At 41.1% G+C, this 13,964-nt stretch overlaps 1 protein-coding gene across 2 annotated transcripts in view; it reads left to right on the top strand.

The window, feature by feature from the left end:
- The window catches only part of DCC (DCC netrin 1 receptor), a 1,127,120-nt gene that overhangs the window by 1,046,054 nt on the left and 67,102 nt on the right, over positions 1–13,964 (top strand). For both annotated transcript variants that reach the window (XM_078384133.1, XM_072992925.2), the window contains exons 22-23: positions 1,260–1,325; positions 11,898–12,060. In XM_078384133.1, the coding sequence (XP_078240259.1) occupies positions 1,260–1,325; positions 11,898–12,060 (229 nt within the window). The remainder of the gene's footprint in view (positions 1–1,259; positions 1,326–11,897; positions 12,061–13,964) is intronic.

Raw genomic sequence — 13,964 nt, 5'->3', positions numbered from 1 at the left:
TAGCAATCTTACATGCAACCTAATACTATGTATCAGTAGGAAGAGGACATCTGAGCCTAACATAATTATGCCTTGACACTAACCAATAGGCAGAATCCGTTTCTTCCCCTGGCTTGGGGAAAACCCCTCCCCTCTTCCTGTTTGTTTGTTTTCCCTCTCTCTCTTCCTCTCTCACTTTTGATCTCAGCAGACATGTAAATTGTCTGCTCATGACCTCTGACCATGAGGTCATACTTCAGTCTCCCAATTTCTTTCTTTATCCTTTTTATTCTTCTGATTGTAACTGAAGTTCCACAGCTATAAGTAAAGATGTTTTTTCTTTTCTATTTAAACTACTTGTAGAGTGAGTTCTATATGCAAAGGGCTAGTCATTGTAATAAAAAAAGATGTGGGTGAAATCTGGGCCTTTAAACTGTTCTCCTTCACATTTCTGCCCTATGCTGCAGGTAGTATTTTGTACTTTATGCTCCACCAAGTAAAAAAGTTGCCAAAACTTCCTCCAACAAGAAACAACTGGTTTTACTAGGAAGCTTGTTCTAAGCAAGGGAGAAAATATTGTTCTTGGCCCCTAAGGCAATTAAAACCAAATGTCATTGTTGCATCTCTAATCTCTGTACAGCCTTCTGGCCTAAAGATTTGCAAAGCTAGGCCATGTATTATCCATTGTATGGTCAGGTTTGGACTTGAGGTGTTCAAAGGCTAATCCCTGTAGCATCAGAGTGTCCTCCAAGGGCTATCATTCTTCAGGACCCCATATGCCGAGAAAAATAAACCCATAAGTATCTAGGTGCTAAATGAGATAATATCTCACCTGGTAGTATAATATAATTTGCTTGTACTTGAAAGAAATGTCAAGACTAGAGCGATGAGAGAACATGGACTACTGGAAAATGAGTGCGTCCAACACTGTGCCTGTCACGCAAAGCATGAAATAACTGTCGGATCTGTCACCTTCTGAGAGAGAATTTTCTGACTGGTACCCAAAGCTTTGCCTTATTTTGTCAGTTTTTAACTAGCAAGAAGAGCAAAGGGATGGCAGGGAGTGAGGGGGAGAGTCAAAGTATCAAAGATTTTAGTTCAGAAAAGCTGCTTTTATGACAGGATTTTCTCCCCCTCATATAGACATACAGTTGCCTCTCACAATATCTAATGGCTTAAACCGCAGACTGATGCTCTTTGAACCTCTGGGCCTGCCTTGGCTGAGTGCAGATCAAGCATATTGGCCATTTCTGTTCTGATGTTCCTTTTCCTTTTCACAGGTCGTCATGGAGATGGGGCCTACTGGCCCGTCGACACAAACCTGATCGACAGAAGCAGCCTTAATGGTAAATATGGCCAAAAACTGACTCTCTTCCAACTTGCTTTTGTTATTCCATGTCAATTCAACTGCGATTTCTTGTTCCTTTGGTCACACCCCCTCTTGCTTGCTTGCTTTCGTAGGGTGCACCCCTGCTAATGTCTACTCTGAGAAAGAGGGCCACAGATAAAAGCAAGGAGTGTAATGTACATCGACAGAATACTCTAGAGCAGGGATGTGAATGCTCACTAATTTTGTTCTTGCCATGGAAACAAAAAGTTTTTCTCACTGTTGCGTATTGTTACAAGAGAACGTTCTGCTTTTTCTTTTTTTTTACTCTTTTCATGAACATTTTGGGAACTTGTTTTGTGCAAAAACCTCTATTTTCCGCAAAAAATCATTTTATTTTGCATAAGCATGCCCGTTACATAAAAAGATTTTTTAAAGGGTTTTTAAAATATCTATAAAATAGATGTTTTCCTCAAAATACAAGTCTTTCTGGAGAAAAAATCCCCCGTTTTTTTGTTAGTACTGATTTTAAAAAAGTCCTGTTTTTTGTGCTCTCATCTAGGAGGGAATAATCTCATCATACACTGCGGGTGTAAATGTAAATATGTTCTGAGACATCTGTCTTCAACTAGTATGAGCATATTTGTAGGTATTTCTTGCATCCTTACTCCAAAGTACCCAGCAGAATCAGGGAGGATTCTGGTGCAATGTAAGCACACTTGATAGAGAGCTTAGACACATTCCACTTCACTCTGAAAGACATGGGAAACTACAGTATTGTGCTCAACATCACCAACGCTCTGCTGGTGGCATCGGTAATGCCATTTGGTGGCTGAATGATGTATTTTTTAAATGTTGTTTTAAAACAGAGGTAACAAAAGGGAAGAATGCACAGTAAAAACAACAGGGTTATAGAATATGAGGAATGGCTGTCTTTTTCAGACTTGAAATTTTACTTATCCTTTTGCAAGACAGAAGGGATGGCATCGCCATCAAAGAGCAGATCAACACAGCCATAACTTTTTAGAAATGGCAGGAGCAACAATAATCCAGAGAAATGGGCTGCAGACTGCAACGTTTCATTGCCATCTGCAGCTACAGAGCCCTGAAAAGATCGCTTTCGCTACACAGGCTCATAGTGCCAGTTTGACAGCATCACATTTTCTCTCTCTCTTGAGGTGAGCAGGTCATGAGAAGTTTCAGAAAACGCTTTCAGTGAGTTATGACCGACTGCACTAGCTGAGAAACATTCGCCATTGATAGTGCCTTCATAGGTGGAAGTTTGTGGTAGCAACAGCCCATTGCCATGTGACAGCGTTGCTGGAATCACCGAACCAAAACCAGCTCTTTGAGAAGAGAAAGTAGTGGGAGATTGAAGAGGGAAATAACTCAGAAACATTCATTATCCATTGGCAGCTTCTAATCATGATAGCACAGTTGTTATATTTACTAGAGATGAGTACTGTCTTCCAAGAGGTGTGTAAATATGAATTGAATCATGTGCATTTCTGCATTTCTGGAGGACCCTGGGCAGGTCAAAGAGCCAGTGGGCACTAAGAGGGTGGAAGGAATGCCTCATTTTATGTCTGGTGTTTATGAGTAAGAATCAGAAGTGGGAAAAGGGAAGGAAAAAAAGAGGAACTGGTGAAAAGGAGAGTGTTGCTTGGTGATGTGTTTGCACTCCATTTTCAATGTGCACAAAAGCAGAACCGGTCACTTAAGGGAAACCATAAATATTTGCATGCATTAGTATTACTGATGCATTGGTTGTATCAGTAACCGTACAGTGTCCCGCAGAACTGAATCATCCTTCTGCTGCAAAGTCCTTAATTCCATCAGCAAAGTCTACAGCCACAGGGACATTAATTTTAGATTCCAGGAAGAGGAATGGCAGGTGGAGAGAGAGAAAGGATGAAAAGTGTAAAAGAGTAGATCCTCAACCCTGGCTTTTTAAAAAGGAATCAAATACAACTCTGTCCCCCCTCCTTTCTCAGTGGCTGCCTTTGGGGGGCTTTGTCGTAGTGGCTGGAGGAAAAGGAAGGGAGACAAAAATAAAACGGAATGCCCATCTCTGCACCTTTCAATGCTGCACCAGCTGATGTTCAGCTGGTTGATTATACTCAGTAAAATGTCAGTTAAATGGAGTTGTATGGAGTTGTATGATGGTTCAATGTATTCGTTGAATTAATATTCATAAGAAGTGCATGCCAACAGAAGTCCAGACAACCAGGCATTTTCTCAATGTGTTTGATTACTCTTTGGATCGGGGTGTTTGCCGTTGAAGGCACCTTGGAGGAGAAAGTGTCCAAAGAAGCTTTGCTTTGTAATGTGCTTGCCACTATGTGTTCATTGTGCTAAAAACAGAACTGGCCACTTGACAGAACTAGTATGTATTTTTATGTAATTTCCCACTAGCTGCATCAGTAACGGTCATGGTGATGCTCTACCAATGAACAGCAGAATAAGTGAATTTGGTACATGAGGTAACTTTAATAGCAATGGACCACTCCTGATCCAAAGTAGTGAATAACTGAATGAGTGCCTTTTAAAAAACATACTGTACCAAACTCTGATTCTACACATAGATGCTGACAGAGTCTATGGAGCAATGTTCTTGTAAAAGCAGTTCACTGCATTTTGTCAGGAAGAAAATATTTCCTAGATTTCTAGATTGTGTTAACAGGATGAACCCATGGGAACTTTCCCTTCAAGGCCGTGAATGAAAGACATACAAGTTGTTTTCATTTCACTGAGGCTTCCAAAGGAATAGGTCCTTCGTGGGTAGAGGTGTCTAAATTTACATCTAGAAACCTATCTGGTGGTACAAATGATTTTTCAGATAATTAGAAAAAAGTCATAAAGAGCACACAACACTGTTCATTCCTGTTTTGTACTTTAAGACTCCCAGTGGAGACTGATTTTAATTAAGCTGGACCTGATATAGGAAGACATGGACGAAAAGCTCCCTATGGCTTACAGAAGATTAACAGCATCTAATTTTCATCAACTTTGGTTTCAACATACTATCATCCTCTTCCTTTTACCACTCCATATTTAATGGTTTTGTGGTTTTTTAAGCATTTTTAAATTATTGAATATATAAAGAAAAATAAATACCTGAGGGTTATGTAAGCCAGGCTTGAAAATAACAAATGAGGACAAGGCGCATTGCTGATTAAATTGGACAGATTCATCTTTCCACAGACAAGATTAGAGGAGAATACCTAATGCTGTCTTTCTTTTTTTAACACCTGTAGCCTATCGCAAGTGTCTTCCTTTTTTGGACATCAGGCAGGCTAGTCAGAGGTAGTATCAATAAATCTGTGCTGTTTAAGCAGGTCTCTGCATTGGTGCCCAAGATTTTTATCAGAATGGAGGTACATGGGGGTCTTGACTGTTGCTATCAACATCTGTCATTAGTAGTGAAAGCTGTGTTGAAGTCTGAAAGTTTAGGGCAAACCAAGGTCCTCTGAATTTGTTTCCCAGGTTTGTAACATGGAAATTTTGCTCAAGGCAAAGGGGAAAATATAAGCAAAGCAGTTTGCAGGTAATATTGGGAAGCCAGTATGGCCTTGAGTTTGCTAAAACTGAACAGGGTTGTTGAGTATAGGTCTTCTGAAGGGACACTAATTCACAGGACCCACAACCATATTGGGCAGGCACAGGGGAGAAAAATACTAATTGGCCCAAATCCTGTTGTGAAGCTACTCCTGGATTAATCGCACTAGCCCAGGTGAATCAGAAATTCACACCAGGGTGGACGTCATAGTATAACAAGCACCTCTCCAGGTGTAGTTGCACAGGTAGTAGCACAATCAATTGAACAAAATTGGATGTACAGCCAGACACACCATGTAAACTTCCCAGATATAAGCTCCCTGTAAATTTCTGCATGCATAGATTTACGTGACACCAAGTGGAGTAGGATTTCAGCTGCTAAGAACAGATGTACAGTGGTGCCTCTTAAGACGAATTTCATTCGTTCCGCGGTTAATGTTATCTTGCAAAAATTTCATCTTCCAAAACACGTTTTCCCATAGGAATGGATTGAAATCTAATTAATGCATTCCTATGGGCAAAAAACCTCAGAACAAAGTCAACTTTGGTTTACAAAGGGTTTATTAAGTGCTCTTTAAAGCCATACATATTGTGCAGATGATTTGAAAAATTTCAATAAAAAAACTTTAACTTTTTAAACATCATAGGAAAGCATTTAAAAATCAGCAAACATGAGGCAAGAACCAAAAAACGGAAAACATACGTCTTGTGAAGCATGGCCATAGCAACATTTGTCTTGCGAGTCATCAACCCCATTGCCAAAACCATTCATCTTGCGAGTTTTTCGTCCCACGAGGCATTAGTCTTGCGAGGCACCACTGCAGATGGAAAGTAAAGGCATGCATTGTTTCCCCCCCACACACACACTCCATGTCTGAATAAGGGCCTACAGACTGGTGCCTGCCCTTCTCTGTGCCCTTTTGGTGACACTCCAACCCATGCTTATGGGGCTCCATGCCAATATTTAAGCATTTCCAGTTTTCCAGGAATCCCTGTCTAAAGGGTAATGCCAGGTCATACAGTAGATTGAATGATGGAGGCAGAACAGAAGGAATTCTGGCCAGGTGGTGGCTGTCAGTAGCGCTGGGTGCTCTGATTTATTTTTATTTTGCCCTCTTTTCTAGCTACCAGGAGAACCTCCCCCTTGGCTTCCTGGGGCAATCATCAGGAAGCGAGGGGCTTTCAAAGTCCAATGGGCAGGTCCTCTTTGATTCCTCCTTAGTTCAGGGAGCCTGCCTGCTCTTCTCTACACTTGCTCTCCTTTGTTTCCTCACTCCTCTTCTTCTTCTTCCCTAGAATTAGTGGTGCTAGAATCTAAGTATTTATTCAATAATGTCTCAAGCAGAAAAGACAAGGAAGATATATTTCTGCAATGAAGAGTACACACTCTTTCTCTCCTTTGCCACCAACTCAGTGGCTCCTTGAATTTTTCTTTCTCATTCTCCACTTCTAATTGCAACCTCTGAATCCCAGATTTAACAGGAGAGATACCCAAGTGATCCCTGTCAATGCCTCTGGGATTTCCCCCCCACCCTGCGGCCACCCTAGAAATGTACATATACTCCTGCTTTTACACATGTCCAAAGGCACATCTCTAGGAGACAGTATGTCTTTGTTACATGCTGTCAGGTTGCTTTTGACTCCTAGTAGTAATTTTCAAGATATGAGAGATGTTCAAGCCACGCCAAGCATGTTTCCATGAGAGGAATTTGAACCAAAGTCTCCTGAGGCTTACTCCAGCACTCTGTTCATTACACAATCCTGGATCTCAATAGAAAATATAGTGTATGAAGTTTTTTTTATGTTTGCTGTGGATCTGTAGAAGATCTATGTGGGAAGAAATCAGAAGGGCTTTGCAATTTTCTTTGCATCAGTATATACAGTATGACTGAGCTTGGAGTGGGAAAAGTGGTGAAAGCTGTGCTGATATATGGACGTTTAAGATTAGTTTAAATCCAGCTAGTAATGTTGAGCACTTTGGATTCAAATTCATGTCCACAGCATAGAACTGAGCCTGTGGGGAAGCAGCAAACACACAGGGGTACTTCTGAGTGGTGTTACTGTATCTGTGTGGTGGCAACTCCATGCAGTCAGCTATAAGGGATATTGACAACACACCAGAAAAATCGGGATAAATCGAGGAAAATATTCTCTCGTGCCCTGCAGTGGTTAATTTCAATATTGTACCTTGAAAACTCAAGTCAAAAGATTAAGCAAAACAATACACCCTTGACACTTGGGTTCAATAAAAGAATGGCATTAAGCTTGAAACATTTCTGTCAAAAAAAAGTCTGTAAAAGGCCCTTTAAAAGTAACTTTGAAAAGTAACTCAGCAACTTTACTTGTTATAACAAACTACTTGTTAAATAACATTTGAAAAGAAACTTAGTTCCTTTTAAAAAGTTATATAGTTACATCATATCCCATAAGTAATTAATTACAGGTAGCTGCTTTGTTTGTACCTATTTACTTCAACGTTCTGGTTGGGGGACTGCTGACAGAGCAGCAAGGATGACATAGGTTTTTCTCAACGGGAAGGCTTGGGGCGGACTGGACTTTCCTTCGTACCTTTTGCCCTAAAATGCCTGGAAAACCTCTTTTTTTTCCTATGTTTCATAATGCTTCAGCCTCTGGAAACTTTTCTGTTTAAAACACGTTTTGATAAAATTAAGCTGAAGCCCATATTCATACCCAAAAGGAAAGGTTATCTATCAAATTTCTCCTAAGCCGATCTCCTTTTACACACATTTACATCCCTCCCCACATACAAATGTGTATTGGAGGATGAAGTATATGTCCAGCTAAATCCTTCTGCATTTCATGATAAGGATTTAGCTATTTAAAAATTTCTGCTAAATCAATGTGTGGCAACAGCCCAGCAAGACCAATCAATTAAAGGGGAAAACCTACAAGTGTTGAATTTTATATTACATAAGAATAATATAAGGAAAGTAAGAAAAACAGGATTTCTTTGATCATTGATGTCTTGATTGAAAAATGGTTCTGGGATGTGGAATGAAGGTTATAATAAAATAAGCAATATGAGATTGCAACTGGAATTTCAGAAGATCCGGCATTTAGTCAATTGGTTTAATGATGAAATCAGACAATTTCCAGGGTGCTGCCCCTAACCCCAGCTTAACTGTGTGATTCAGAATTTCCCAGAAATTTTTCTGCACATTGCAGCCAGAATGCAGAAGGCTGCATGCACATACCATTGCTTGCCGACTTCTACTCTCTCGACATCCCTCCATGATCCCCTGTGCTGCTCCATGCAAATAGTATTGAAGAAGCACAGCCAGAAGGAGACATCACATCGTTTCCTTTGTGTAAATATTGAATTGCCTTATATGCATGCATAATAGGCTCTCGGGACCATGATATACATTACTGGATTTAACAACAAATCATAAACATGCTTTTTGGCTAAAGGGTTACATTGAACAGCACTGGGAAATGATTAATATCTTCCTCTGGCCAGAAGGTTTTTCAGAGTCTTGCACACACATCAAGACTGCCTTCTGCACACTGCTACTCTGGATGAGCTTCAGAAGAGCCTCAAACCCTATTCATGTCTTAAGGGATCTGAGTACAGAAAACATGTAGGGGAACAGACTAATCCCAGCTCCTTTTCACAGATTTCTATAGGAGCATTCAAGTCATTGTCCCCATGGATACTCTCACCACATTTAAAGGGAAGCATCTAGGCCAGTAGTTCCAAACCTTGAACCCTCATGTTCCTGGGCTACAGCTCCCAGAAATCCTGGCCAGTACAGCTACTACGGAAGGCTTCTGGGGTTTTTAGTCCAAGAACATCTGCGGAGCCATAGTTGGGAACCATTGATCTTAACCCCCTGTTAGTGCTTTCTACATGTGGAAAGCAATGCATCTGTAGCTGAGACCTTCCTGCTTTTGTTGCACTGCATGCAAGCAAGAACTCTGGAAAACTGGAGGTCTTGCTCCCATGTAGTACCATTCCTGGAGAAAAATGTGGGAAGCAAACACTGGATGAGGCTCATTTTTTTCTGCCATTTGACATGAATAGCTCATGTAACCCTTGGGCTCTGATTCCTAGGTAGTGGCCAAGGCCAGCCTATGTCTCCTTGCAGTTCTGTAGACCCTGGGTAATTGCAAGTCTTATTTGCCGCATCTTTCTGATGTGTTGAAACATAAATTCCCTGGGTTTTATGACCCCATTCTGAACCCAAGCCTATGCTTTAGAGCAGAATTCATCTGTTCTGGCAGGCCTTAAATTACATCCGGTTTTATACACAGCTTTGTCGTCATTTTTTTAAAAAAGATAACAGGAGCAAATTTGTGGCGATGGAATATCATGTAGTTGAACTTCCTGCATATCAATTACATAAGATATTTCTCATGAACTGCAACCTTTCATCATTCATGTCACATATGTGTTTCTACAGTATTAACCATCATATTGACTTATGAGAAGATTCACTCTCAATAGAAAAGTTCTCTCATTTCCGAAACCTCTTCCACTTGTTACTCTGTACTCAGTATTTCTGCTTCAAGTGATATCTATGTATAGTAGGAGATATCACAGCCTCCTCTGCATATTGAAAGCATATTCAGAGGGAGCTGCAGGGCCAGAAGAACTAAGCCTGTCCACTGTTGTTACCCTGCACGGTCTCTACATCTCTAGCGAACATACATTTGACATTCATGGAAGGAAAGTGATCTTAAGTCATATTCAGTCATTACCCAAGTGGGTAGGTAAAGATAATGATGCTGGGAAAGGTGGAAGGCAGCAAAAGGAAGACCAAATATGAGAGACTTTTCAACTTCAAAAGGCTTTAATCTACAAGCATTGAGCAGGACTGACAGGACATTTTGGTGATCGCTCATTAATAGGGTCACTAGAAGTTGGAAGCAACTTGATGGTACATAACAATTCCAACCTAAGTAGATGTCTTTATTCAAGCTACGTAGAAAGGTGAGCTTTAGCCCTGCTTCCTTCCATATCCTTTTGTTCATAGAAAGTGATTTTGAAGATGTCTGCTATCCATGGTAGTACTCTTCAAGGTGCAACCAGTCTATCAGCTTAAATCCTGCCAGGCATTTGTTGTTGTTGTCGTTGAGTTGTTAAGTCATGGACCCCATGGACCAGAGCACGCCAGGCCCTCCTGTCTTCCACTGCCATCCAGAGTTGGGTCAAATTCATGTTGGTCGCTTCGGTGACACTGTCCATCCATCTCATCCTCCGTCGTCCTGTTCTCCTCCGTCATCCCGTTCTCCTCTTGCCTTCACACTTTCCCAACACCAGGGTCTTTTCCAGGGAGTCTTCTCTTCTCATGAGATGGCCAAAGTATTGGAGCCTCAGCTTCAGGATCTGTCTTTCCAGTGAGCACTCAGGGTTGATTTCCTTCAGAATGGATAGGTCTGTTCTCCTTGCAGTCTAGGGGACTCTCAAGAGTCTCCTCCAGCACCACAATTCAAAAAACATCAAGTCTTCAGTGGTCAGCCTTCTTTATGCTCCAGCTCTCACTTCCACACATCATTACTGGATGACTTAAGTGATTACAGAATAGGGTTTTGGCTACAAACATGACAGCTTCCTTGAAATGACAGTATGAAATTACTATCGCATAATGCTTGAAACTTAATGACATCTCGTATAATAGTAACACACATTAGAAGTAAACCACTGATTCTTTCAACTTTAAATAATTCTCTGTGTCTTCTCATTTCCTGTCTGAAGCTTTGGTACAATAATAATGAACAATGGCCTATTAAGGGAAATATTTTGCTGATGTTTTTATGATAGCAATAGAATTTAAGAGGAAAAGAATTAAACTGTATTCATAACAATATTTCAGGCATGTTTGGCCAACCATGCCCTTCACAGCATGGGGAAAATGTAATGGAATTTAAAACAAAACAACAACAAAAAGAGTAACATGTTCAGCACATGTTGTGGTTGAAGACACATAAGGAAAAAAAACAGATTGACAAAGGCTTCAAGCAAACTGTTTTTCGGTGCAGGGAAAGTAGCACTTCCATTCAGACCTGGGGAAAAAATGCAACAATGAAACATGGTCACCTGAGGCACATTTATACAGTATATGTTGGCCTCCAGTGAAAATACCCAAGAGAAAATCTACATGATTCTTTATAGTGAAATTGAACTGATACTTTGTATTTTTGGTCATCTAGAGCAGGGGTCCTCAACCCCCAGTCCGCAGCCCAGTGCCAGTCCATGGAGACAGATCTCCCACACACCCCAGCATGCACTCCCCCCATGCACAACCCCTTTGTGCATGCCCACGAGTGCTTCCGCGCGAGCATCTCCACCCCTTTGCGCATGGGTGTGAGTGCCCCCTGAGTGCCCTCTGCCCTTCACGCATGCGGTTCTCCAACTGGTCCACAATGCTAAAAAGGTTGGGGACCACCGATCCGGAGCAATGGTTCTCAGACTGGGGTCCTCAGATGTTCTTGGCCTGCAATTTCCAGAAGCCTTCACCACTAGCTGTGCTGGCCAGGATTTCTGGGAGTTGCAGTCCAAGAATGCCTGGGAACCCAAGTTTGAGAACCTCCAATCTAGAACAGTGGTTCCCAACCTTGGGTCGCCCAGGTGTTCTTGGACTGCAATTCTCATAAACCATGGCTATCACAGCTGATGGTAAAGGCTTCTGAGAACTGCAGTCCAAAAACAGCTGAGCTACCCAAGATTAGGAAACAATGATCTAGATACACAACTGAGAGCTGGTGGTGTAGCAGGTAGAATGTCAGATGAGCACTTGGGAGACAATGGTTCAAATCCCCACTTGCCCATGGAAACTCCCTGGGGGTGGCAATAGTAATAACATTCTTTAAATATCTCACACAGTTGGAAAACGCTATTAGGGTCCCCATAAGTCAAAAGCAACTTGATAGCACATGACAAATAGTGAAATAACAGTAAGGCTTTGTGGCTTTAGCAGGCAAAGACTCACAACTTCTTAAGATGCTTCCTGTTTGGAGAACACCAGTGCTAAATGTTCACAGTCTTTCCTACCCATTGATATACTTTCAGAACCCCCCGTTGGACAAATGCACCCTCCTCATGGAAGCGTAACACCCCAGAAAAACAGCAATCTTCTCGTCATTATTGTTGTCACTGTTGGAGTTGTGACTGTGGTAGTGGTGGTGATTGTGGCTGTGATTTGTACCAGGCGGTCATCGGCGCAGCAGAGGAAGTAAGTAATCTGGATATACTTCTATCCCTCACCATTTTCTTTCTAGCCTGGAACAAAACTAGGTGCAGATGAGCCTGGTTTCATTTTTGTTTTGTGTTTTCCTCTTTCAATCAATCAGGGATGCCCATTCCAACTAGATTTGTGTTTGGACTTTAAATTGGAAGAAATGAAATTAAAATCTCAATAAAAGATGTTATAGGATGGCAAGGTTTGGGAAGGGGTGGTCTCCGAGAAAATTTGCACATTTTAATGTTTTTTTTCAAAATTTCTGTACAATGTGCAGTACTGAAATATATAACCGTTGTAATAATTGCACCCTTGTTGTGTGAACTAATAAAAGTAGCATGCTTGGAGAGGTTTTTCCACCTTTATATAGGCCTGCTCTTTTGGTTCTGCTGCATGTATATCCTTAGCTTCCCAAAGGGGATAAAATACCATTTTGCATGTAGACAGGAGTGTTATACAAATTACATTTTGTACAAATTGTGAAAATCAGCATTGACAAGAAACAAAAACGAAACAAAAACCTCAACTAGAATTGCAGCAAGATTTCTTCAGACTCTTTTCCATGACGGAATACAACTAGAATGCAAAATATTTATGTTCTCTCTCTCTCTTTCTCCACAAATTGAATTGAATATTAATCATAGGGCAGAGCTTTGTTGACATTAGAGGTGAGCAGGGACCACCCCACGTGTCTTTGTTACCTGGGCAGAAATGAAAAATTGTGACAGCTCTCTACGAATGATGAATAACTGGCATTTTGTGTTAGTTGAGAAAACTTACCTCCTTCTATCTGCAGGGGTGAAATGTTGTAGAGTTTAAGAGGGGACTTGTCATGAACTGGATGAAAGAGGAGGGAATCAGGAAGGAAACACAAAGAACAGAAGGACTGGACATTCTCTTCCTGACTTGCAAGAGAACTGATATTCTAGACTCATGAGCTTCTGGGGCTAGATTAGAGGCCCTCAACACTGGGGCTTTGCTTGTCATTCAAATGAGCCTCTCAATTGCAGATAACAATGTCTTTCCAAGACAATAATGTCCTCCCATGTTTTAAGATGCTTCCACCCAGGTACACAGTTCTTCAGTTTTCCGTTTCCATTTCATATCCCTACTGATAGGGATATAAAAGCTCTTTTGTAAGGTAGCTCATGATATTTTTCTGCTTGAGTCAGAAAAGCAAATGGCTTCTCATCCCAAGGCAAGCTGCTTTGTTATTGGCATCTAAGGCAGAAAATCTAATAAGTTCCTCTTTTCTCCCTTCCTGGCAATAAAAACGCAAGAAGAATAAATTAAATAACCAGGAACAGGAAATATTGCTTTCTTTGGACCACACTTCCAATAATACTCCAATCAGCATGAATCGTCTGGAAGTTACAGTTCAGACAACAACAAATTTCTCTTGTTTCTCAATAATTAACAATTTTCTGCCCTGTCAGGCTTTCCCAAATCAGCTGAACCAGGTATCCCAATGGTCAAGATGGACCTGATCAAAAGTGTAGGCTTTGTCTCCCTGGCTATCAGTTTTGGTTCTTGCTCCTTCCCTGCCTTCTAGATTTTCCTTGACTCCCAGTCCTGGGGACCTTTTGTCTTGACCTCCCAACTCTGCCATTTTTCTATGCCACATACCACCACCAAGGACTGTGATAGCCAGAAAGTGACTAGGATGCAAGAAAGACAAAACTGGAATAAATGTGAAGTAGCTTTTCTATGCAGTGAACAGCCAGGCAGTGGGATTTCAGAATATGTTGGGAAAGTTTAATGAGCTCTGTGGAGAATAATCACACCATGCTCAGAGTGAGAATGAACGTTCAGATGTTCTGGGGCTAGAGAAGATCAGAAAACTAAGCCTTCTATTACAAATAAGAACCAAGCTATTGGTTTAGCTGGATGCTAAGTTT

This window comes from Pogona vitticeps, chromosome 2 (assembly GCF_051106095.1).
Source record: "Pogona vitticeps strain Pit_001003342236 chromosome 2, PviZW2.1, whole genome shotgun sequence".
Taxonomy (NCBI): Eukaryota; Metazoa; Chordata; class Lepidosauria; order Squamata; family Agamidae; genus Pogona; species Pogona vitticeps.
The sequence above is the reverse complement of the archived record's forward strand: the minus strand, read 5'-3'. Positions and strand labels throughout refer to the sequence as shown.